The following is a 26,864-nucleotide window of genomic DNA, read 5'->3' on the forward strand; positions in this document are numbered from 1 at the left end:
TCTCATTCACCAAACACATAGCAAGGGGAACAGGATTAGAGGTAGGTAACGGTTTAAGCAAACAGCATGGGATCAGAGGCAGGTTATGATTTAGGCAAACAGGTCACACTCAGTTCTGACCTTAAGCCTGAAATGAAATTGTTGGAAATATTTTTTGAAAGCTTTTTTTTACATGTGGCTGTGGTGGTAGGGACCGGTCAGAGAGCCCAGAGGCCACCCTGAGGCAGCTGAACCCCCAAGCACGGAGCTGGCTCCCTCACAGAACACCCCGGCCTCCCCAAGGGGCTGGGAGATGACTCAGCTGCGGGGGGCAGGGGTGGCTGTGGGGACTGCTGGGGTCAGGGAGGGAAGCTGAGGAGGGGGACGCTGGAACACCTGCAGGGCCAGGGCTAAGCAGTGGCCACTCCTGCCCGTGCTTCTCTCCCCCTTGGATTCCGCCCTGGCCGTGTGGCCAGCCTTCCTCCTCACCCCCTGTGCCCCTGTGCGCCCTGGGCTGAGTGTCTCAGCAAAGCACATCAGTGGAGGCATGGCAGGGCTCAGGGGTGACCTGTGTGTCCCCAATGACTTGGCCAAGACGCAGCTGCAGAACCAGTGTGGACAGGAAACCGACAAAGGAATGCATGTGGGGGCAGGCATGTGTATCGGGGTGTGGGGGCCCCGAAGACTGGGGCGGGGCTGGGCAGAGGCTTGCTCACCCTGGACTCGCTAGTCCACTTGCCCAGTGGCCATGAGGACTGGGGGAGTGGCACAGGCTTGAGGGTTGGGGGAGGAATTCAAGCCAGAACAAGACTCAGAGGAGCCAGAACAGAACCAGTCAGGAATGGAGCAGAGACTGGCTCCCGGGGAGTAGCCCCAGCACACATACATGTGCACACACACACGCTTCTCTCCAGTCAAGGTTACCATGCACACACAAAGATGCGTGCACACGCCCGCTTCTCCCCTGACCCACCACAGATGGGCGGCTCGGTGCCGAGTTCTGCTAGCATGTTGCTGGCGTCCAGCCTCTCGCCCGGCTCGCCTGCCTTTACTGTGAAGTCTGCAGGGGAAGTTGCATCCTCCCTTCTGTCCTGTGAGTGACCACGTGAGCACCAGGTACATGGAAGGGACTTTGTTTCATAAACGCTGAGAAGTGACAGCTTAGTTCCTGGGGCTGGGATGCAACGTGCTTTCCTCCTGCCGACTCAAGCCTTGGACATGCTCCAAGGGGCCAACTGCAGGGCTCTCAAAAATAACCGTCATGCTGCCGCCCTCTGTCTGGAAGAAGCTTCAGACCCAAGCTCTGAGGAGTGGGCAGTGTTTTTCCAAACTCAAAGACTTGTTGAAGGCAGCTGTGTGGCACCAGCATCAGGAATGCCAAGGGACAGGTTCAGACCACCACAGCCGCCTTCCTGGCTGCTCTCTCTCAGCCCAACTCTCACTGAAGACTTCTGCTAAAGTCACCCAAGGAAACAAACTGAGCCTGGGTTGCAGAAGGGGAACAAAACTGGCACAACCCAAGACCCAGCACAGCCCAAAATACATAAATATTTAAATAAGAATAAACCCAAAGGAAAAGCTACACTGCCAGGAGAAAGACTTTGGGGGTCCAGTGCTTGGGGGAGGGGATAGCTTGGGCCTGCAGCCCAGAGGCATTCCTCCCAGAGGCCTCTCCAGAAGGGTTCAGGGTGAAGGTCGCCTCTGAGTGCCTAGCCCTGAGTGAATCTGGCCCTAGAGGTGCTCCCCACTTATAAAACTCAGCCACCTTTCCTCCCAGTGACAGACAGAGGGTTAGAGATGAAAGCCATTACTGTTCAACACAAGGAAACCTTTGCATGTTTCCAGACATCAAATGGCAAGCTCCATCAGAACTGAGACCAACCCACTCTTCACTCACTACTGGCTTCCTGTCTCTTCCCTGGTTCCTCCCCACCAGCTCCTGTTTCTTGTGCCAGTCTGAAGCAAGCAAGGGTGTTGGGGATGGTACACCCAGGGCTTAACAAATGTAAAGGTTAAACAATAACTCTGAAAACGGGGTGGATTAACTAACATGTTCCACGGAACCAGACTACAGAGCTGACCAGTGGAAGACACTGTTTTGGTCTCAAGGAAACAGACCTGGGAAACATACCCTGAGGGATTCACCTAAGCTCTGGCTAAAACTGTGAGAACATTCTGACCTTTGGTGACAGATTCATGTCTCAGTGAGAGGGGTTGCAGCTGGGAATCCAAAAGTCAGAACGAAACTGTACCTGTGTTCAGGGTGTGGTGCTAGTCCACACGGGCTCACTCATCAGGACAGCAAAGGGGGCCAGGGTCCCAGCCGCCTGCTCCCTCCTACCCCACCCCCCGGCCAAAAAGACTCAGAATCAAGTGAGACAAACACTCCGGCTGGCTTCATGTCAAATTCGAGGTTTACTCATGATGTCCACTTTAAAGTTACTTTTTTTTAAAATGCAACTACTCCACTCAAAAACATGACTGATACAGAACTTTACAGCAAAGTGTGGGGACTGACGACACTGTAGACATGGCAGGACTGCAGTCTCATGCCTGCATTAGCCAACACAGTGATAACATCCCAATGGGGACAACGTGGCAACACACACTGGCGGGTCACAAAGGGCACGGCCCAGGAAGCAAGAGATCACTCATGAGGCTGATGGTTTAAGGGTAAAGCAGGCCAGGAATCTTGAGTGTCTTAACGTCTACAGCCACCTGATGAGAAGGTGGCCAATTTCTCCTCCCGCACACCCAACAACAAGAACCCTCCCAGAGCACGCTGCCGTTCACAGGGCTTCAGCCTGGCCGGAGCTGCCCACTGCCCTCCCGGCCCCAGTGGCATGTTACCTATGGGCCCCAGCGCAGGAGTCGGCGAGGTGCAGTTCATGCCCAGGCCTGGGCAGTGGGTGAGGGTGGCCCTGGGCCCCACACGCCTGGCTAGGCAATGTGTATAATCCCCACACTGCTGAGGCCTGCCAGCCAGGGGTTCTCCACGGACCACATCTGATCACCCGCGCAGGGCCTACCACACCCGCTCCCCACAATCCACATGGGGCCCTCGGTGACTGAGTGGGTCGCCTCTCTGGACGGCGGCACTGGGCCTCAATCAAACCTCTGTCCTGGTGGGACTTTGCCTCGACGAAAAAAGACAACAGTGACACGGGACACACACAACTCACACATCACCCTGCTCTTTTAAGAATGTACTTTATACAAAATAACCAATTCATACGGAAATAAATCTACAGACCTCCAAGGATCAAAAAGATTTTTAAAAAGTTGTTTTAAAAAATTATCCAACACACAGTATAGAACTAAGTACTGAGGTAAGTGTGGCTCTCAGTGAAACAGGGGATCAGCAGACCAGACAAAATATACACAATATAAAAATAAATAGCATTCCCCTTCCCAGTACTGGCCAGGATCACGCATAGGAATCTGCAGCAGGAGAGCGGACGTGGGCCCAGCTGGGAACAGCGTTCAGCACCTCACTCCCGGGCCCACCACCCTTTCCAAACACAGAGGACACTCAGCTGGTTAACAGGCTTTTCCACCTCAGCCACCAGGGCACGGCGAGGGAGAGGCCAGCGGCTGAGGCCACTGACCATCTGCTCGGCCAGGGCCCATGAAGCACAGGAGGATGGAGCAGCTGGAGGTCAGGCTCGCGCCCGCCTCACACAAGGACGCAGCAGGGAAGGCCCAGCGACCCAGGGAGAGTCCAGACCCAGAACAGGAACCGTCTCAGTTGAGGGCTCAGCCCCTGGCAGGAGAACCCACACCCGGGACGGAGGCTGAACAGCCTGACTCCCACGCACCCTGCTCTCTGTGGAGGGCACCCTGGCCCTTCCCTGGGCTCTGACTCACTGGCTGCAGCTGCTATCCGAGTGTCCCTGCCTCGGGGCTGCTGGCTGAGGGATCCTGGGACCTGAGAGCCGTGTGTGTGGCTCAGACGGAAACTTTTAAAAAGCGAGAAAACCCTGAGCCCACGCGGCCCACTCCTGGAACTGGCAGGAACCGGCACAAGGACGCTCCTGGGGTCTGGGGGCCAGGCTGGCCGTGGGCTGAGGGCTCTCAGTCCACACCAAAGGTAGCCTTCTGAGAGTCCCACGGCCCCACCCAGGGAGGACGCCCTGCTGACCACAGGCACGAGGGCCCCCCAGTAAGGCAGATGGACACAGCAGCACTAGTCTCACTTTAAAGGAGGGACAAGAAAAGTGTTCTGAACAGGAATCCATACATCTGTCGTCACTCGGTCTCCACCTGTCTTCAGTCTAATAAATTTTAGCCAAGAGTTCTTAAAAGAGGGGAAAAAAACTCAAGGCCAGAAACATTCCATAAGGCTCTTGTTTCCTCTCTGGATCTTTTCTGTCTCCTGGGTCTGGGGAACAGTTTCTAACGTAACGACTCTAAGGTGAGCAGCGGACAGGAGTCCTCCAGGTCCCTGACAGGTGACAGCGGTCCCAGGGAAAGGCCCCCTCCAGGACCTCCTCCCAGGCTAGTTCTGGTCGGGAAGAGTGCACAGGCCCTGGGGGGGGGGGGGGGGGCGCGTGCGCCTGAATGGGGGTGGCCCTGTGGGGTAACGCAGCACAAAGCCACACTCCCAACAGGGCTCCCCAGTGCCTGGCCCCTCTGCTCACCCCGAAGGGAGGCTCTGGGGCAGCCGGAGATGGGGTCGGGGCTGAGCCACTAGAGGACTGTGCATGGTGGGCAGACGGAATGGGCAGGATTGCCGTAGTCCTCCTGGCCCTGCCCCAGCCTGGTTCTGCTCAAGGCAAGGGTACCCGGAGGCCTTGCACCCAAGCCAGCTTCCACGCTGGCCGGAGCAGGCTCTGGGCTGGGAACAGAGGCAGGGGCCACGGTCTCCCCTCCCAGCTGGTGCACAGACACACACGGAGCCCGAGTGTGCCAGGCATGTTCCCTCACTGCTCTAGAGCAAAGCTGGATTTGTCCATGACCCTTCCCCATCCTTCCCAAATATGCTGACGTCCACACCCGGAACCACATCACGCCCAAGACAGGGCTCCAACAAGAACCAGAATTCAATGGGAACACAGCCCCCAAACTTGCCCCACTTAAAAGCACGCCAAATTTAAAGTTTAAATAAGTCTTTAAAAAAAAAAATCGTGTTTCTGCACATGTCTAGAAGGCGCCTGCGTTCCCAGCGCTCCCCCTGCCCGAGCTCAGCATCTGGGCGTCTGGAGCTGGCGTCTGGTCTCCACGGGGACTCTAGTACTGGAAGCACGGGTTTGCTCCAGCTTCAGCAAGGATGCTGGGGCTGGATGGAAGGTTCTCTTGGCCCCTCACACAGCTGAATTTATAAGAACAAGCGCAGATCAATCAACCAATGTTTCCTGCAAGCTTTTCTACTATCTCAAAGGCATGCTTAAAAATACGCTATTTTTACAAAGACCTGTGACTTCAGGGTATCTCCCTTCAGCTGTTTCCTCCTTTGCTTTTGTGGGATATTCAAAAGCTTAGAACAGGAGTCCTAACTTTGGTGGCATCTCAGATAAACTCAAAGAATGCTTAACAGGGAGAATCCAGTGTCGCTTGCTTCTAGAACCATAATAAAGTAACTGAATACTGTAAAACTGTTTCCTATCACAGACAAGTGACTTCAAGAACTTGTTCTTGACAGCTATTTTAAATCACCATGACTTATTTTACTATATTCACATAAAATGGATAAAAACTATATATACTGAAATATTCCTAAATTCAAGCTGTAAATCTATACGATACATTTTTCCTATTAAAACTGTGCAGCTTCTTTATTGACACTAAACATACACAAACCTGAGTAGTCACTGCCACAAACTGTGATTTGTGCAGGAAGCTGGTGACGCCTTCCAGACCACAGTCCCGGCAGGTCTGTGACAGGACGCGCCACCGCACCTTCCAACGAGCAGATGCTCCTGGTACTGGTTTACACCTATCTGGCAGGCAGCTGGCCAGCCAGGAGGGGCACTGCTATCTCGGACCATGACCTGGGTGCCAGGCGAGGCGGCTGCCCGAGGGGAAGAGCCGTCAGAGGAACGGCAACGCCAGGTGTGCCCGTCCTGCAGTCCTCCAAGAGTGAGTGGGAAAGGGCTGTAAACACAGGGGGTCAGCAGGGCTGCGGGCCCACCGGCCAGACTCTATCCCCATCACCCACCCCCCCGCTGTATGTACAATACATTCACCACCGACAGAAATCATCATAAAGGCAACATGAAAACTCTGTAAACTGGACCCAGCTCCAAACACACCCACACGAGCAGTCCTGTCCCCAGACGGCTACCTGAGTGCAGCTGCCATGACAGCCCACCAGCACCGCCCCCAGGTCAGGATGTCTTCCCTGAACAAGTGTCCCAGGGCCTGGAGAGACCACCAGAGTCCAGCCTGTCTGGTCCCCACTTTCGCCCAGGACTTTGTGAGCGCGTGAGTTGTGAGGAGGGGCATCCAGGCTTCAGGCCACACACAACGTGATGCTGGTGACAGGAGAGGCGGGTAGGGCTGGGCCCCATTCTGCACTTGCAGCTCTCGTTTCCCTGGGGCATGTCTCCTCCTGGGACTAGCTCTGAGAGAAGCAAAATACAGTTTTAGCAAAACTGACACGTGTTAACTGTTAAAAACAACAAAGCCACGGAGCCGCACACACTCCTCCCATCTAGGAAAACGGCGCAATTTTGCTTCACTGGGCAGTCCTGCCAGGTGTGGTTTCTGAGTCCTGGACCCTGACTCAGCCCAGTGGCCAAGGACTGCTGCTTCCAGGGAGACCAGGGATGGGGGTGGGGTTGGGGGAATCAGACTCTTCCAGATGATGTAGACAAGGAGTCACACCACAGAAGCCAGTCTGGGGAAGGAAATCTAACCCATCTCAGAGCTGGTGCCTGGGACAGGAAAAGGGGCTGGCGGGGCGGTAAAGAGCTGCTCCCGAGGCCCTCTGGACGCACGGCCCACAGGACACAACCCCTTTCCAGGCACCGCCCCTGGAGCCACAGCTGCCCAGAACCACACGGACCTCACTGTCCACCATTCTGACCTGATCGAGTGGAAGTGTTGGGGGCTTCTGGGGGGGCAGCTCCTCCTGCGATGCCGCTGGTGCCGGTGTCTTTGGGAACGAGGGGCGGGACTGGACCGAGGGCCCCTGCAGTCTAGAGACATGAGGAAGGAACAGTCAGGAACGCATGTAATGTCCTCAGTACAAAGGAAAAGGCGTACAGCCCCACCTAGGCCATCTGGGTGAGTGACCCCTGACCCGGGGGCTGCCACGTGAGGCAGGAAAGACATGCCTGATGCCACCTGCACAGTGCTCCTGACAAAGGTGTTCACTCTGACTCTGAATTGTGACTAAACAATGAGAAGAAGCCAGAGCCTGGGGCGCTCTGTCTTTGAAAAACAAAGAATGCAAAGCCAATGTTGTGAAGTACTGAGCAGGCACAGCACCCAAATGTAGAGCCATGAACTGTGACTGGATCCTGAATGGGGAAAAATCAGAGCAAAACAGCGAGAGAAACAGCTACAAGAACACTTCGGGGACAACTGGAGACATCAGACAGTGCCTCCATCAGAGCACTAACACCAACTTCCCTGGCCAGGGTAGGGTCTGGGCTGCGCCAGAAAGATGCCCTAGGCTAGGAGACACACCAAAGTCTCAGAAGAGAAGGCAAAGAACAGACAAGACATAACAGACGTTCAGAGAGGGGTGAGCACACGCAGAGGGAAGGCCCTCAAGCCGGGCACTGGGGCTGGGAGGACCCGGGTGGCACGCGGGTTCTCAGTGGGGATGGGGGGACCAGGGACCACTGGGATTCTCAGGGTGGTCTGTGCTGCTTTATGATGGGGCTTCCCAATCTTGACCTGGAGACTCCCTGGATCTCAGGTTGTCTCGCTGGCCTCAAGACACAGCTACTAGAATTATCAGGGAGTGGTGTGTGGCCAAGTCTGGCTCTGGATACAATGAGTTTTCATTCAGTGTCAATGGAGAAATGAGTGGTGAGGGGTGAGACTAGGATACCATCCGTGACTACCCACCCAGATCTGAGACCCCCTCTCCCTGGCGAAAGTCTGCCCACAGCCCCAGAACTCTGGCGATTAGGTGTCCAAAACCTAACTCAATAGCACTGAAATGCCCATTCACCTTCATGAGGAAAAAAATACCACACACACACACACACAACCCACACGCTCCTCCTGGGTCCAGACCACCCAAGTCAGTCTTCATTCCCAAGCCCACTTCTCTCTGGGAGACTAGCATCTACTCTGCTTCATCCCATAGAAAAAAGGCACACAGCTGCAGCCTTACCCAGACGGTCTGTACATCTCCTGGAAGGACGCCCTCACCCCATTTCCGGGGCCCATCTGCTCCATCATCACGGCCTGGAAGTGGCCCAGGCCCTCCTCAGGGTAGCGGTAGAGGGGGCACTCGGGGGACAGGCCGTTGGGCTGGGCCGCCACTGGGCGGTGAGGTGGGTGAGTAGCCGAGGGGGAGGCGTAAGCCCTGGGCTGGAAATGCGTGGCCGGCCGCTGCGGGGTATAAGGCGGTCCGGCGTGCAGCATCACTGTGTGTGGGGGGAAGGCAGGCGAACCGAAGGCCATGCCCGGGCCAAGCGGGGCCGGGGGCGCGCTGTAGAGACACTCGCTGGCCGACAGGGAGCCCTGCCGCCTGGCAGCCGCGTTGTGGTTATCTAGGTCCAGGAACTCTTTGGGGCTCTCTGGCTGCTCCACAGACTCATCCTGCTTGCCCTCGGCGCCGGGGTTCTGCCCCTCAGCCGTCTTGGCAGCCACGGCGTCCACCCGCGTGGGCGAAGTTAAGGCAGCGCTCAGAGCCTCCACCGCGTCCACCCGTGTGGGGGGCGTTAAGGCAGCACTTAGCGCCTCGCAGCCCTGCAGCCCGGTCACAGCGCTCTTGTCAGGGAAGAGGGGCCTGGCAGGGGCGGGCTGAGCTGGTGGGGGCCCGCTCGGGCTTACGGGGGCTGCGAGGTGTCTCGGCCAGTCTGAGAAGGTCTGTGGACACGAGTAGTAAGGAGTCCGCGGGTAGTGGTGGTAGGAAGGCTGCGGTGGTGGCTGGTAGGGATACCGCATGCCCTGGTGGGGGCGGTACCGAGGGAAGACTCCAGAATGAGGGTCATGAGACTGAAATGCCCGAGGGGGAAAGGGAGGAGGGTGTGGGGCTGGAGGCTTGCCCCCCATCACAGGACCCACAGCCTGCAGGCCTGGGCCTACATGGTACCGTGTGGCGGAGCTGGGGAACTCCAAGCCAGGCGCGTACAAAGGGGAGCACGCAGGCTCTGCAGGGGGCCCAGCCTCAGGTGGCGCCCTGCCCTTGCCCTCAGACCCACACGGGGAGGCTTCCACCCGCAGTCCGTTTTCAGGCAGTGGCCCCAGGTCTGCCAGGGTGCACGCCTGGGTGGGTGGGCTGGCGAAGCCACTCCCTGAGAGCCAGGCAGACCTGACCGTGCTCGCTGGGCACCCGTCCCCAGGTTCCGAGGACTCCGGCCTGAGCTCCGGGCCCTCTGGGCCCCTTCCTTGGGGTGAGCTCCGCCTGGCAAAGTCGGCCTGCAGAGGGGGCGCAGGGTGAGGTAGCTGCTTGAGGAACGCCCCCTCTGAAGCACCAACACTCGCTGGTCTCTCCTCGAGCCTGGGCAAGGGATCCACTGCAAGGAAAGCAGAGACAAAGTCACACCTGGTGAGCTGAAACCCTAGCACACAATAGGAACAGGCAGTCAAGATGACAACAATGTGCCCCCTACCCTGCCCACCACCTGTGATCTGTGTGCCTGACTCCAAGGAGGCAGAGGGTGCACTGGCTGACTGCAGGCTGGCTGGGAGACACCACCTTGATAGTGAAGAGGAGCGGCCAGGCCTGAGGACGCTGGGAAGGCTGGGTCCCAACCCAGTCCTGCAGTCAGGACACCCACCCAGGGGAGTACGAACAGGACTAGATGAATATTTGCTAAATGAATGACAACACCCGCTGTGCCTGGGCTTCCTGAAAACAAGACATGGACAGTGTATAACACTCAAAGGGCATCTTCAAGGGATTACAGAAATTTAATAAACAGTCATTAACCTACTGAACTCAAATGGTTCATTACAGACTCAGAATTCTTTACTGTGCTATTGTTTTTGGCCATAAATGCATCTTATTATTATGATCTCTCAGGGAGGGCAGAGTTGTTGCCCAAGGGTATCAAAATAGGATTCTGGTCAGAGCTTACAGACAAGATCAATAATTCAGACCTTTAAGATCAACTAGGACTGTTGGCTCCTAAAAAACTAACACTGGCTTTAAAGATCGCAGGTACAAGCTGCACAAGGATGATTAAAATGTGCACTTTTCATTATTCAGTCAACAAAAAACATACACAGAAACATACACAGAAATAAACACAAAATGGCTTTAAGACATGACACCATAAAACTCCTGGAAGAAAATACAGGCAAAACATTCTCTGACATAAACTGTCAGTCTCCCAAGGCAGTAGAAATTAAAGCAAAAATAAAAAAGTGGGACCTAATTAAACTTGCAAGCTTTTGTACAACAAAGGAAACCATAAACAAAATGGAAAGACTATCTACGGACTGGGAAAACATAGCTGCGAAGGATGAGACCAGCAAGGATTTAATCTCCAAAATATACAAGCAGCTCATACAACTCAACCAAAAAACAAACCCAATCAAAATATGGGCAGAAAATCTAAACACACATTTCTTCAATTAAGACATACAGATAGCCAACAGGCCAAAATAAAAAGATGTTCATCATCATTAAACTAGAGAAATGCACATTTAAACCACAATGAGGTATCAACTCATACCAGTCAGAATGGACACCACTAAAAAGTTTACAAATAAAAAACAGTGGAGAGAGTGTGGAGAAAGGGAACCCTCTTACCTGTTGGTGGGAATATAAATTGGTACAGACACTATGGAGAACAGTGTGGAGGTTCCTTAAAAAGCTAAACACGGAGTTAACATATGATCCTACAATCCTACTCCTGGGCATGTATTTGCAGAAAGTAAGTAAGTGTTAGTCGCTCAGTCGTGCCCAACTCTTTGCGACCCCATGAACTGCAGCCCACCAGGCTCCTCTCTCCACAAGATTTTCCAGGCAAGGATACCAGAGTGGGTTGCCATTTCCTTCTCCAGGGGATCTTCACAACCCAGCGATCAAACCTGGGTCTCCTGCACTGCAGGCAGATTCTTTACCAACTGAGCTACAAAGGAAGTCCTTTGTATAAAACCATAATCCAAAAAGATACATGCACCCCATGTTCACTGCAGAACTATTTACAATAGCCAAGACATGGAAACAACCTGGATGTCTAGCAAAAGATGAATGCATAAAGACATGGTATGTATATACTGTGGAACATGGCTTGGTCATAAAAAAGAATGAAATAATGCCATTTGCAACAATATGGACGGACCTAGAGATTATATACTAAATGAAGTAAATCAGAAAGAGATAAACATATGGTATCACTTCTATGCGGGATTTAAAATATGACACAAATGAAGGTATCTATGAAATAGAGACAAGACTCGCAGACACAGAGAACACACTTGTGACTATCAAGTAAAAGTGTGGGTAGGAGAGCAATGGACAGGGAGATTGGGGTTGGCAGATACAAACTATTATATACAGAAAGGATAAACAAGGTCTGACTTCAGCACAGAGAAATAACATTCAATATCTTCTGATAAACCATAATGGAAAAGAATATGGAAAAGAATGCATAGATGTATAACTATCACTCTGCTGTGCAGCAGATATTAATTAGCACAACACTGTAGATCAGCTATACTTCATTAAGAAAAAATAAAATGCAAACAAAACAACACAAACATCATGGCAACTAAGCAGACAGACTGCTCCTGAGACTCTTCCTCTAAAGCTCTGAATTCCAATCACATCTGAAATCATGCCTGGAAGATCGTGCTGCAGGTGGCATTCACAGAGTCAGCCTCCCCTCCAAGAAATCGCTAGAAGGGAGTCTGCGCTCCTGGCCCACCACCCAGTTTACAAGGAACCACCTCCCACTCTGTAGACGCCCAGGTGCCACGGCTCCCACACAGACACAGGCTAGATGTCCGTCCTCAACAGGCGTGAGTCACACAGAGGAGGCCCACCACCCTTCTCCTGCACGTGGGTTATTACTCTTGTAAATGGCATTTCTAGAATCCTCCTGATGACGTGCCCATCTCACTACTGCTCCCCACCCTCAGTGCGCGCGGACGTGGGCCCAACGAGAAAGGCATGCAGAGAACTGAGCCAGGAGTAAAGCCCTGAGAATATGTTCCCCGAGGGTCACTTCAGGACAGTCCTTTTCAAGTGGGGCTGGGCAACGCAAAGCTTGGACACACGGATGCCAGGTCCGTTGTGTCGGGTTTGAGTCGGTCTCCCCACTTAAGAGCTGGATGAAGGCAAATAACCACCTTTGTGCCCTGGAGCTTCCATCCATACAAACAAGAATACTATCAAAGTCCCCTCAAGGTCTATTCTGAGAGTGAAGTGAGCGAGCTCCGGAAGGCTCGGCAAGAGTGGGGACACAGCAGGCACTGCAGCTGCACCATGGTCACCGCAAATGCTCGGACCGTGGCCGGCTCAACCCAGAGACAGTCAAGTGAAAGGGATCGGAGGCCAGCTGACATTTTATTTACTAGTCTGCATAAAAAGACGGGTCACTAGTTAACAGGGCAGAAGGGGGTGGAAGGAGCGCGCATGCATACGTTACCTTGGCCGTTCTCAGGCTCCTGCACATCACTGCTGTCCTGTGTCCTCCCAGGGTCCCCCGAGGCAGGTTTGGGGGCTGCCAGGCCCATGGGTGGGAAAGGGCCAGGCAGGCAGGGGGGTGCAGGCTGGCGGGGGCGGTAAGGCACGCCTGGCGGGCACCCGCGGGAGGAGAGCTGCTGCATGGCCAGCATCTCGGGGCTGTCCAGCATGGAGTCCCCACCCTGCACACCCCGCAGGGCTGGGGCCGGTGCTCCAAACAGAGAACCCAGTGCTGGGGCTGCAGGGGGCTGGAGCCGCTGTCCGCCAGGTTTACACGGCGGGTGCAGGTACCCTGAAGGAGGAACGCTGTGAGGTAGGAAGCCGGATTGTTCTGTCCACTGGTTTGGGGGGAGGGGAGGTCTCATCACTCGGGAATCCATCATGTGACCCAGAGGGCGGGGCTGGTGAGAAGGTCCTGGCCCCACAGGGGGCTTCTCGTCTGGCCCCAAGGGTCCGGGGTTTGCAGCGCCGTGGCTCCCGTTCCAGACCGCAGAGTGCACTCGGCTCAGGTACTTGTAGGGTCGGTACATATGGCCAGGAGGGACTTCTGGGCTCTCGGGGAAGTCTGGGGGTCGGGCTGGAGCACCCCCGTGCCTGGGAGGAAGGAGCCCTGGCTGGAAATGAGCCGGGGGATACACGCGCCCGTCCTGGCTGGGGCCACTCATCTGACCAAGTGGCAAGGGTCCAGGTCGAGAGCCCATGTCAGCAAGGGGGGCCAGCCCTCCGCATGCCAGCTTCTCATCAGGGGGGCCACACCCGGGGCCTCGATGGTGGTTAATTCCAGCTGGAGGCTGGCAACAGAGAAAGGGAAGCTGTGTTAACCCCGTGGTTATGGGGACTATGAATTTACCCTGGGGAGAGACGGTATTTCTGGAACAAACCTTGGCACCTGCACATGCTGAGCAGTCTGCTTACCTGTACAGCCAGAGGTGGGGGCTGGGGGCCAGGTCCACGGACAGGTGGCCCCGGGGCTCCAGAGGAGACGCCGACTTCAGCAGGATCCGACCCTCGGAGAGGACAAAATGCTCCCTGTCCTGCTGGCCTCTGGAGGGCACGGGGCAGAGGCAGGGAGGAGGAGAGAGTACATCCTTCACGTCCTGAAGACCAGGCTCCAGCTCATGGAGGAGCCCCACTGCCTTGGCCTACGAGGGCGGATCAGGGGCTTCCATCCCCACCCTCAGAGTCCCTCCCCCCTGCTCGCCTGAAGAGGTGCATTTATGTACTGGATGTACCCCATGCTTTGACTTACAAAGACTGAGATTTTAATTCAAATTTTTGCCCCATTGAGAACATGTAGTTCTAATGATTAACCAAAAAGGATTTAAGACAGATGAAGACTAAATGAAGACGGTGGAGAACTTCACACACCCCCCAGGCCCCAGTCAAGAGAAACTACTACGGGATGAAGCTGATCCTTGCTAGCTAGCTTGAGAAGAGAGGCTGGCTGGGGCAACAAGACACAGGGGCCCAGAGAGGCAGCTGCCATTCGAGGCACCCACCTGGCCAGGGGGCTGCACGGAGCTGCTCTGACCAGCCCCAGAAGCAGTGGCGCGGCGGCCCAGGGGCAGCGACTTCCCTCCATTCTCCGCGGGCTGCCTCCGGCCTGGTGCCTCTGAGTCCCGGGAGCGCGTGCACACGTGACCGCGCGCACCCCGCCCCCGCCTCTTCTCCCGCCTCTCTTCCTCCCGCATCCACGGCTCCTCATCTGTGTCCCCGTCCTCCCCAGGAAAATGCTTCAGCATCGCCCGGTGGAAGCACCTTTCCAGGTTGTCCGACATCTTGGTGTACTCTGTGGGGGACAGAGGTGTGAGCCCCCGCACCAGGCAGGCCCCCAGACCACCTCCCCCCGCTCAACTGCAAATTCTTTAGTGCCTCCTGCCTTTAGGGCTATAGACAAGAGACAGGACACAATTTCTGGCCTAAGAAACTGCCCAGCCTGTGTGGTTGGCACAGGGGTCTCAGGAGCCCAAACTGGTAAAAATTTAATTCTTCAATGCCAAACTGCAGAAACATTAAGTATAATCACCGAACCTCCAAGCTTCGGCACCTGCAGCGACACTGGCTGCATCATCCAAGGTCTGCCCTGTGACTGTTAGACGGTGGGTGAGCAAGGCCCAGGATGACCAGGCCCAAGACGAAAACCAGGCCAGCAGCCGCCATGCCTCTCGCTGTGGAGGATGGACAGGGCCCGGCATGGCCCAGCCCATGGCTTCAACACACCCTCTCTTCATGGTCCTGAGAAAGGGCTGAACCTGGAGAAAGTGCGTTTCTGGATACACCTGTTTTTCTTGGTCCTGCTACTGCAGCAGGCTAGAGCCACAGCACCCCTCCTCCACTCACCGCTGCTTTCCCCGTTGTATTTTCGACAGTTCCTGAACATAGTCTTCATGTCATTCACAAACTCCTCCTTGGTACAGTATAAACCTCCATTCAGTTTCTTCTCCATGCTTGAAATATCCATGGGGACCTACAACAGGCCACACGCGTTACTATCTTGGAGGAACAGTGCTTTGCAGTCCCCACACCACTAGGAGCTGTTTGAAAACCTGGGAAGCACCCAGCACCCAGCCCTGAGGAGTGCCGGCTGATTACAGAACAGCACAATCACCACAGAGGCACACGCCACAGTCATACAGCTGACAAGGCCGCCTCTACCTTAATGATCTGGTAGTAGTTAGGGGCGTACGATTCATCCACTGGTTCCAAAAAGGGCCAGGAATCCTTGTGAGCCTTCACCACGTCCAGAACTGAGGGGCCAAAGAGAAGAGCAGGGTCAGCACACGCCCTTGGAAACACACTTGGTAGAACACAGGCGTGGAGCGTGGGAACTGACCTTTGTACATGGCGGTGAAGTCATCATCTAGCTCGAAGCTGTGAATCAGAGAGTGAGCCATCAGCAGTGACTGAGACCCCCTTCTCTCCCCAATGCCCTAGATTCACCCTGACACACAGCTCTCTGGACCGAGACATGGAAAAGTCCCCAGTGAACCTCTGTGAAACTCTGCTAAGGTAAGTCCGAACACTGGCGACCTCCAGAACACACGAGAGAGTGAGGGTTGGCACACTCACCCCCCCAGCCCCCCTCAGAGGGCTGGGGCCACTCTGCACTCACGGGTCTCTCGTCCTCTTCTCGGCCCGCGGTGGGGACTGGGGGTCCAGGCGGGACAGCTGGGGGGGCAGCGCCTTCCCCTGGGCCAGCAGCCAGGCCCGCTCCTCCCTCAGCCGGCGCCTCTTGGCTCGATCTGCGAGAACATGGAGCACAGGCGCGTCAGGACGCCACAAGGGAGACCGTGCTGGACTGCGCTCTCTGCCGACCTCTCTGCGCGGACAAGAGAGAGGTTTCATGGACTCCTGTCCTGGGGGTCACAGAGAGGGAGGTCAGGGAGGCGAGCGGCCCTGGAGGGTAGGGGAAGGAGCGAGAGAGAGAGCAAGCAGGTTAGAAGGAAAAGGGGAGCAGAGGGTCGACAGACAATCACCCTCGCTGACCAGCTCCAGCCCTTTCTATGTTGCCCACATGAAGACAGTATCTCCTGTTTAGGACCAGACCTCACTCCAAACACACCAGGACTGTACCAGCCCTCTGAAGCGCTCACACTGGGTATCCCACCCATGGCACAGCCGCCCGCCCCCATCCACACTGGTGCAGGAGGTGCCAGGGAACTGAAGAAGCCAGCTGGACAGGCCAGGAGCTGGAAGGGGAGGCATTTTCTGGACCCCAGACATGGCCATGAGAAACACACTGCCAGTGCACTGCTGGCCTGCTGGCAATGGGGAAGGAAGAAGCAAGGACTCGGGACACCATCCCAAGGCAAGACACATGACGGAGGGACAGGCGGGAAGATGCCCGGTGGGAGCAGACACGGCCCGCAGACGCCCGCTCTCACCAAGCTCCCTTGCTCCAATTTCATGCCTGTGTATAAATAAACTTGTATGTGTAAGAGAATCTATACCTGCTTTAATTAATCAGAGGCATTTTGCTATTAACAACTTTTATTAAAATTGGTTTCTAAGAAAGAGAATGATTTCAAGTTTAAAGAAAAGTGTAACTAAATTAATGCACATCCATGTATCAAACTGTTAAACATGAGGCCTCATGAACTCAATCCAGGATTTCACAACCAGTCAACCGATTCTTCACGTCATCAGAATCACTGTCTGAACAGACACTCCTCCCCGGCCTCAGGCGAGCCCTGGGGCCCACAGGTGAATGCAGTGTTGGTGCCCCCCCACGGCTACAGCGACTCCTTCACAAGCGAGGCCACCACCTCACTCACTCCCACGTCATGATGTGGAGTGTGACGTGGAATCCTGATGTTTCTGTTTGGCTGCTCCAGACAGGAGTGGACCAATATTTACTACTTGTCAACACGTGCCCAAAAAATTCCTTCAATTTTTAAGTAAAATAAGACATTTTTCATTTGCACCAAGAATCGTATTGATGAGTGTATTCTCCATTTTGTTTCATTATTTTCTGCTATTTTCAGGCAACTTCATTATTCCATCTTCCCAAAATTTTATCATTTTGAGCAAAGAACTGTTTCAAGTGCCTTTTACAGCCTTCCGGGGAACTAAAATTATTTTTCCTTTAAGAGAATTTTGTAAAGACCAAAACAAATGGAAATCCAATGGTGTAATGTCTGTTGAATACGGTGGATGAATCAGAACTTCCCAGCCAAGCTGTGACAGCTTTGCCTGGTCATCAAAGAAACATGCAGCCTTGCCTTATCCTGATGGAAGACTATGAGTTTTCTGTTGACTAATTCTGCACGGTTTTCATCAAGCGCTGCTTTCACTTGATCTAACTGGGAGCCGTACTTGTTGGAATTAATCGTTTGGTTTTCCAGAAGGAGTTCATAACAGAGACTCCCTTCTGATCCCACCATATACACATCATCATCTCCTTTGGATGAAGACCAGCCTTGGTATAGTGCTGAGACTTCCATTTGGCATTTTTAAATATTTTCCTTCTCTGTTCTCACTGTCTTCATCCATTCTTTTCCCCACTTTGGTGAGCATCTTTATGACCATTACTTTAACTCTTTATCAAATAAATTACTTTTTTCTGAGGTTTTAGTCTCCTATTCTTCTGTGTCTTCATTTTGCTAGACCCTCTGTGCTGGTTTCTATGCAGCAGATGAACAACCACCTCTCTGTCCTAAAGGTGGAGCCTCACAAAGGAGACCAGCCTTTGTGTTCAGCCCTGCCCAGCTCTTGGTCATCTCTCAACTTCCTGTGGTGCTTATCCAGACAGCCTGATGTATTTTAGTAAGTCCCAGTAGCTGAGAACATGCAAAGACCTGTCAGTGTCCCAAAGTGAGGTACCTCAGCACCTAGATTCAGGAGGTCGGGGTGAGTGAAACTGTGTGACGGTACCAAAAGGTGTGAACCCCAGTGACAAAACAAGTCGGTCCAGGGATGTGAGGCATCGTGTGCTGACCACAGTCCAGTCCAGGATGCTGTGCTGTGTATGTGAACAAGTGTGGTACAGGCTGCATGACTGCATTAAAGACACTAGCCACGATCAAGGTCAGAATGGAGTTAGCCTATTATGAATCAGAAGGCAGTAACTAGGAAAGCGAGGGGTCATCACATGATGAGGTCAGATGCAGCCCAGCCGAGAAGGCGGGACGGAAGGAACCCAGAACGAGGGCAAGGACACTGCAGGGGCGGGCCCCAGGACCCCCGCCCCCACACCCAGCCCAGCAGAGCCACTCCTACCTTCCACGGCCTTGACCCTCTCCTCCAGCTCCCGCTTCCTCTCCTCCTTCAGCAGCTGCTCCTGCTCCTTCTTCTGCACCGCGAGAAGGATCTGGCGCTCCTCCTCCTCCTCCCGGCGCTTCTGTTTCTCTAGCCTGCTGAGCACAGGGGTCTCCTGCGAGGAGTTAAAAAGTTCAGTCAACATGCAATAAAGCAAAACCAGGTCTTTGCTCTGAGTAAAGAATCCACATTTTCTATCCCACACACAGCATTAGATAGCTGGATGACTTCTGCCTTAAATGCAAGTTCATCTTGTCATCTGTGCAATCAATGAGTACAGACACACACTCACAAGATACAATGGGGAATGAACAGGGGGGAGCTGGGCCCGATGGTCACGCAACTTGCCGTCTCTGGGAGACAACCTTCTGGAAAGGAGGCTGGAGTGGAGAGGAGACACCAATCCCCCCTGAGTAACAAAGAAAGGGGGAGACAGCACAGACAACTTCAGTCATCTGCACGCCTCAGAAACTCCTCTAACTTCTGTACTTTCCTCTATTAATCAAGCAATTTAAAAAAAAGGAGGGTTCGGTGGGTAGGGCCACCATTTTGCCTTAAGGAATAGGAAAGAGATGAAGTGACAGCACAGAAATGCACCTGACTAAGAAATTCACGGAATGAAAAGATAACCAGGACCACTACCATCAATAGTTTCTCAAAGCCTTACTCTGGGTGTCTCCAGTACCGCTAGTTCTGAGCCATCTGTAGCCCACAAAACTCAAGCAAGGGCTGAAATCATTATGTTCAATTTCTTCCCTGGGCTTCTGTGCTGATGTGTAAGGTACTTTTTCTTTTTTAAAATTATTATTGAAGAGGTAATACTTGTTACCTGTAATAACAGAGAACGCCTGTAAGATGCACAGATACAGAAAAAGAGAATCAGGTGTCTGCAAAGGAAAAATGCATATTACACTAGCAAGAAATGTCAATTATTCCAAATCTGGTGAAACTAAGTCAGAAATATGATGTTTTTCTTTTCAGTAGAAAGAAGATCTAAGAATCCTCTACATAAATATCTTTATTCTGTGGCAATTACACAAGTGGTCTTGACGTGGAGAGAAAAAGATGATGGCAGACTGCCATCCAAATGACAAGTGTTAGTCTTTCAGTCATGTCCGACTCTTTGCGACCCCATGGACTACAGCCCACCAGGCTCCTCTTTCCATGGGATTCTCCAGGCAAGAATACTAGAGTGGGTTGCCATGACCTGCTCCAGGGTATCTTCCTGACCCAGAGATCAAACCCAGGTCTCCTGCACTGCAGGCAGATTCTTGACTGTCTGAGCCACCAGAGAAGGATATACATATGTATGCCATATATACAAAATCATCATTAAACACAGAAACCAATCTGATTGACATTTTTTACTTTTTAATGGTCCTTAAAACGAGTTTCGATTATCATTTAACTCAGAAATAGAAAGTGCTCTTGCCTAGATAACAGACCTTCTGAAAGTCATTTTTACTGTTCAAATTCTAAGCCTGACTTTAAAAGAGCTGGCTAACAAACAAGGTAAAAATCTTTCAGAGTAAAAGAAGAGAGATGAAAATTTTTTAAAAACTTAACTATTTTTACTGTACCATGTACAGGTACTGTATCATGTATACTGTAGTCAGCCGCCCAAATAGAATTAAACAAAGTTCCTTGACTTCTAGATCCTATAACCAGAATGGGCGGTCTGCACGGGGTTTACAGGAGCTGGATGTGCTTTCAGAAATGGGGCTGCTGCAGGCATCTCATGGACAAGCCTCCGACTGACAGGGAAGCACCTTCCCATCCTCTGCCCCTTCATCCCTCCACAGGTCTCTAATCAAACCCACTGTGGCAACATCTCTCTCTCCCTTGCTGAGAAGTTGTGTGGAGCTGCTATTAACAAAGCAAAGCAGACCAAACCTCTCCTCTGCTCAGCTCAACAAGGATCCATGGATGGGGCAGCGGACAGGCAGGGGACAGTGAACACAAGCCTGGCAGGCGGAATTACTTACTTCAAAGAAAGTGCTGCATTTTCTACACATCAGACCCAATGAAAAACAGAGAAAAGCAAGTGCTAACCACATAGTGCGGACAGCATGAGCGAGCATGTCCTCCCCTGCCTAAGGAAGAACACGTTGTGGAACATGCTCCCTCCTGCCACAACAAAGACATGTTACAGAGGACAAGCATCTCAATGAGGACTCAGGTCAACAGTAACCAGGTAAACAAAGAAGATACGTCTCCTGCCTGAAGTCAATGCAAGGAGGAGAAAAGGGAAAAATAGGTCATTATGCACATCCTAAGACTATCTATACAACAGTGTATTATTCTTAACATGGAAAGATATCTAAAGTAATTAACAGCTGTTGCTGTTCAGTTGATAAGTCCTGTCTGACTTTTTGTGACCACCAAAAAAATGAAACATGAGTACAAAATTCACAGAAGGTAGATAAAACACATCCATGATCCTAAGAAAAAACAAAAGACTATTCATTCACAGCACTGTAAAAGATGAAAAAAGTGACATGTCTGCAAAGACGTGGTAACACAGATAGCTCAAAGTGCTGGGGCCACGGATCTTCCAGAGGACAAGAGAGACACATGTCAGCAACCCTGGGCAGGGTAATCACATTGTGTGACTTCATCTTACAGTTAGACGGCCAGACAAAGTGTTTCTGAGTAAGTTACAGTAAACATTATTTAAAATAGTGAACAATTGTAAATATCTTATAGGTTTAAAATAGGTAAAATTACATAACCATTATGTAGTAATTAAAATTGTTTTTCTGAAGAATATTTAATGAAATATGAAAAGGCTCATGATATTAAATGAAAAACACAGGTCACAAGACAACAGGCAGTATGATCCCAGGTTGGTAATAAATGTTCAGAGAAAAGGCCTGAAGCAAACACATGAAACTGTAAACAGGGAACCTGTTACTATGTCTCCTGCACTTTTATACTCGACTCCCCAGTTTTCTATAAGAACAAATAAATTCCTTAGGACACAGAACAACCCCTTCCCAAATAAGCTGGGGAAATCATCCAGTATTACATGTTCTACAATGATCTAATTTTTATTAACTTTTTTAATAGAGATCACATTTTAGTGGGAGTAAATTCTACAATTCAAATGTTAAAAGTACCAAGAGCTTGCTACCATGTATAGACTTTATGGTGTGGCATTAAAATTAATTTTAAATAGATTTAAGATATTTTGCTAAAAATTAAACAGGAATTTTTAAATTTTTTGTAAGAGTATTGCTGATTTACAGTGTTGCCTTCATTTCTGCTATACAGCAAAGTGAATTAGTTACTGTTGTTGTTTGGTAGCTAAGTCATGTCCCACTCTTTGGGACCCCACGGACTGCAGCACTCCAAGCTCCTCTGTTCTCCACTGTCTCCTGAAGTTTGCTCAAATTCATGTCCATTTAGGTGGTGATGCTACTGCACCATCTCATCCCCTGCTGCTTCCTCCTTTTGACTTCTGTCAGTTGTACATATACACATATCCCCGCTTCCGTCTACACTCCATTCCTATATAGGTCATTACAAACCACTGAATAGAGTTCCTAGGTTCCTATTAACTATCTTTTATATATTAAAGCAAAAAATTTAAAACTTAGGAAAATCATAAATGCCAAGGACTGCTGCAAAATCAGAGATCATGCATCATTTTGAAACACACATACAGATACTGAGGTGAAATTCACACGAAATGAACAACTGTCAGTGCACAGCTGAGGGGTGCTCAGCATATTCACAACCACCATCTGGTTGCCCACAGAGCACCCTCAGCACCGGAGACAAAGCCGTGACCTCCATCCCAGCCGCGCCGCACCCTCACACTCCAGCCCCTGGTGACCACCGAGTGATTCTCCTTCTGTGGATCTATTTATTCTGGACGTTTCACACAAATGGAATTACACAATTTTTTGTCTAGTTAGTTGCTTTTAAAATACATTATTTATACTAAGCACATAAGAAGTAATAACTTACGGGGATGATTTGACAGAATAGCATTGAAACATGTATATCACCATATGTGAAATAGATGACCAGTCCAAGTTTGATGCATGAAACAGGGCACTCAAAGCCAGTGCGCTGGGATGACCCAGAGGGATGGGATTCGGAGGGAGGTGGGAGGCGGGCACATGTACACCTGTGGCTGGTTCATGTCAATGTATGGCAAAAAAACCCACAATATTATAAAGTAATTAGCCTCCAATTAAAATAAATTAATAATAAAAATAATAATAATTTAGTCACCTGAAATTAGAGTATCTTAAAAAAGCACACTGGTAAAACTCAATCGCATACAAATAATTCTATTAAAAAATGAGCCAAGGATCTGAACAGACATTTTTCCAAGAAAGACACACAGATGGTTAGCAAACACATGAAAAGAGGCTCAACATCATTAATCATCAGAGAAATGCAAATCAAAGCCTCACACCTGTTAGAATGGCCATGATGGTTATCAACAAAATGACAAGAGATGGCAAGTGCTGACAAGGATATGGAAAAAGGGAACCCTTGTGCACTATTGGCAGGAATATAAAGTGGTACAGACACAATGGAAAAAAAGAGTACAGAGGTTCCTTGAGAAATAAAAAACAGAATTTTATCATATGACCCAGCAATTCCATTCCTGCCTATCTTTCCAAAGAAAGTAAAAGCACTAGCCTGAACATGTATACAACTCCCATGGTCACTGAAGCACAACAGCCAAGACTCGGCTGTAACCTACATGGTGGATGGAGGGATGGAGAAGGGTGGTGTATGTACAAGGGAATATTACTCAGTCACAGAAAGGAAATGCTGCCATGCATGACTACATGGATGACATGAAGGGATTACGCTAAGTGAGATTAAGTCAGAGAAAAGCAAATACTGTATCAACTCACCTGCATGTGGAGTCTAAAAACACTGAACTCAAGATACAGAGAATAGACGGGGGTGGGCAAAATGAGTGAGATGTACAGACATCCATTTATAAAATAAATAACTCCTGGGCACAACATGGGTTTCCCTGATAGTTCAGAATCCACCTGCAATGCAGAAGACCCCAGTGTGATTCACGGGTCGGGAAGATCTGCCAGAGAAAGGACAGACTACCACTCCAGTATTCTTGGGCTTCCCTTGTGGCTCAGATGGTAAAGAATCTGCCTGCTATGCAGGAGAGCTGGGTTCAATCCCTGGGTTGGGAAGATCCCTGGAGAAGGGAAAGGGATGTACAACATGGTGACCACAGTCAATAATACTGTGTTGTGTATGTGAACACTGAGAATAGATTTTAAAGTTACTCATCACAAGAAAAAACTCCGTGTGAGGTGACAGATATTAACTAGACCTACTGCTGATCATTTTGCAATGTGCACAACTATCAAATCATTATGCTGTACACTCAAAACTAATTTTACACATCAATTACATCTCAAAAAAAAAAAAAAAAAAAAAGAGTCTGCGATTCCAAGAGCTCAACAACAACAAAACTCAGAGCAGAGTGCTCACAAAGGCTGAGAGCAAGAAGCAAGGTCCAGGACCTACCTGCGTAACATGCTCCTGACCGCCCCTGCTCACTGGGGCCCTTCTGTCCATTTCAATCCCTGCCTGTCCCCCATCCTGCCTTCTCCAGGCTCCCCTACCTCAGGTTGCCTGCTGTAAACACTTCTGCTCAGTGAGACACCACTTTGCCTCTCACTTCTTATGTTGATTCTCTTTCACTATAATTAAAGTTTTTCAAATTCATTAGCTCCCATTTGATGTGAATTCTCAAACACTTTCATTCTATATAAACTGCATCATACACATTTAGGAAAAAACATGTATAAACTGTACCAAGAGTGTTTTAAATTTCCACGCAACTTTCTAGGCAGCGTGCCACCCCAGAAGGGACAAGACTTATGACCTGAAGTTACTTGCGGCAGTATTTTAAACTGTAACAGTTTAATAGTTTAAAGTTCAGTAGTTTAAAGAACAAGTAAAGTCAATAAAAGAATCAAAAAATATATATATTAATAGCATTTAAAAAAATATCTTATACTACAACTTTTTTTCTTCAAAATGGGGTCTGAAACAGCGCTGAGAAATCCTCTCAACATTACAAACAGAATCTGGCTGAAGCACAGCCCAGAACTCCCCATCCAGCCCCCACCCCCACCTCCCCCTGCCAACTCCAGCAGCATAATGAGGACCTGAATTCCCTGGCCACAGGTGTGCCCAGAGTATCCTGACAAAAAAAAAAAGCACTGGAACAGTTTCAGAGGTCAGCACAATCACCCTTTGCTGGTATTTTCCCCAGAGTCATAATCAAAAGACTTTCTGGGGCAAGAAGACTGGACTCCTAGATGATCAGAAAACCTGCCAATAAGCCTTTAAAGACCTGAAGATTTTTTTCAGCTATTTAAAAAGAAGCACAAAACTCATGCCACACTAAAGACTTTCTCCAAAGTACTCAGTACTGCAACAAACATCAAGAACCTTTTCAATATTAAGAGCAGTGGAATAAACAAACACTGCAAAGAATAGCCAAAAACTTGAGTGTTTAAAGCTAAGCTTTTGCTGGCAGCCAATGACAAACCTTCCCGTCTGTCTGTATGCAGATTATTGTACAAGCTGAGATGTAAAATAGGACATTTAGGGCTCAGCCCAGGGTAGTGAGCAGAAGATGGGAATGAGCTTTCAAACTGTTCAGGTAAACAGACAGTGGGAGGCCATCCAGGCCAATGAGGCAGAAAACCATGTGAGAACTACAGTGGACGGCTAACAGAGGCCACTCCAAGGCCAGGGACCCGAAGGAAGAGGAGACCTGGGGGATCAGGAAGTCAGGCAGAAGAGAACCTGAAAGGAGACCGAAGAGACTTGTTCGTATACCTCCAACACCAACGTATTTAGGAGCCGAAGAAAAAGAAGAGAGGATGAGTCCAAATACATTGTAAACACAGAAATTTACGAATGAGCATTTCCCTCTCCAGGGCTCAAGGCAGACAGACAACCAGCTGTGACATCAATGACTGCAAGGCCATGGGGGTCCACACTGGCACAGGCCGTCAGACACAGCCTGCAGGAAATGTTTTCTGACCACGCACTGCCTCAAAAGCCAGAGGAACATCTGCGCTAGGAAACACGGGGCTGAAAACTAGAGCAAGTCTGGAGGAGAGGAGGGTGCCCCTCACTCCTGCCCCACACTCTCCTGTTTAAACACCACCCTCAGCGTCCCCCCTCCCATGCAGTCCAGGTCTCTCAGACCTCTTAGCAAATGGAAACAGCCGTTTAAACTCATTTACTGCTCTAAACTACGTGACAGACAGACCAGAGGGCTCCAGCGTGGGCTCCCAGCAGGCTCCAATCCTCCTTGCGATCTTGCTGGTGCACTTCACGGAACTTGCATTTACATCACTGAGCAAGGAGTGAATTTAAATTCATCCAGAATGGGGCACTAAGACAGCTGTATGTCAATGGAAGCCAAGCCAATTCTTTCTTCATTTAATAACTATTTGGAAATTATCATTTCTTAAAGGTTTAATGAATAAATCTGAATGGTTCTGGAGCTTCTGTTGGGATCCCTGTGTGAAAACTCCCCTAATTACTGGTCTGCTAAGCTTTTCTGCTGCATAATGGTGATTCTGATTTTTGTGCATAATCACCCCATTTAACTAAAGCTTGCATATTTACAGTACTGGACAGCTTTCAAAATATCAAATCTATTACTCCATTCTTCAGTTTCTAATGTCATGGTTCTTGAAAACTGTATTTAAGATTTAAGTTCTTCTCTTGCAAAGAATCAACTCCTGTTTTATGCTTGTAAAATCTTCCCCTTAACTCCCTAATCTAAAGTCTTTTCAGTTAAAAAGGCAGAAATTTCTAAAGGGTGTAAGCGGGTTAGGGACACGCTTACAGATGAGTTAAGGTGCTGGCGTTAATCACACCATCTCTACTTTAAATAGTTACTCTAAGAAAACTAGATTCCGTTTCTCAAGTCCTGGAGAAAAATGGTCACAGCGGGCTGTGAACAAGATCCAAGAGGAATCATCGTTACCAGGACAAATGACACCAATGAGGAGACACTCATGAAAACGCAGTTCCTGAAGCACTGAAGTCAGACCTTCTATGATTCACTCCAAAGCACTGACCTGCTCAATAGTGACAAATGTATCACAGAACCCGCAACATGTCACTGTCACTCTATCTGTCACTGAGTTCCCCTCCCCTGCCCCTGAGACGTGCTGCAGCAGGAATTTATAACACTTTCTCCCCAGGTTTCAGGGCAGAGCTGGCATTCTTATGCTTTCTCTTAACAACCATTAAGAATCTGAAGCATCAATTTTATTGAACCTGGATGGTTAGCAGGCACTGACCACAGAACAGGCACACCACGAAGTCACCTGGA

At 50.5% G+C, this 26,864-nt stretch overlaps 1 protein-coding gene across 1 annotated transcript in view; it reads right to left on the minus strand.

The window, feature by feature from the left end:
* Positions 1-3,172: 3,172 nt before the first annotated feature.
* Positions 3,173-26,864, minus strand: part of LOC133043610 (chromatin remodeling regulator CECR2) — a 115,115-nt gene continuing 91,423 nt past the window's right edge. Inside the window, exons 8-18 of the mRNA XM_061124617.1 lie at positions 18,461-18,614; positions 15,855-15,984; positions 15,576-15,613; positions 15,398-15,489; positions 15,083-15,209; positions 14,242-14,531; positions 13,658-13,786; positions 12,705-13,533; positions 8,270-9,620; positions 7,007-7,118; positions 3,173-6,541 (exon numbers count right to left, since the gene is read on the minus strand). Of these exons, the coding sequence (XP_060980600.1) occupies positions 6,536-6,541; positions 7,007-7,118; positions 8,270-9,620; positions 12,705-13,533; positions 13,658-13,786; positions 14,242-14,531; positions 15,083-15,209; positions 15,398-15,489; positions 15,576-15,613; positions 15,855-15,984; positions 18,461-18,614 (3,258 nt within the window). The 3' untranslated portion in view covers positions 3,173-6,535. The remainder of the gene's footprint in view (positions 6,542-7,006; positions 7,119-8,269; positions 9,621-12,704; positions 13,534-13,657; positions 13,787-14,241; positions 14,532-15,082; positions 15,210-15,397; positions 15,490-15,575; positions 15,614-15,854; positions 15,985-18,460; positions 18,615-26,864) is intronic.

This window comes from Dama dama, chromosome 22, assembly GCF_033118175.1.
Source record: "Dama dama isolate Ldn47 chromosome 22, ASM3311817v1, whole genome shotgun sequence".
NCBI lineage: Eukaryota > Metazoa > Chordata > Mammalia > Artiodactyla > Cervidae > Dama > Dama dama.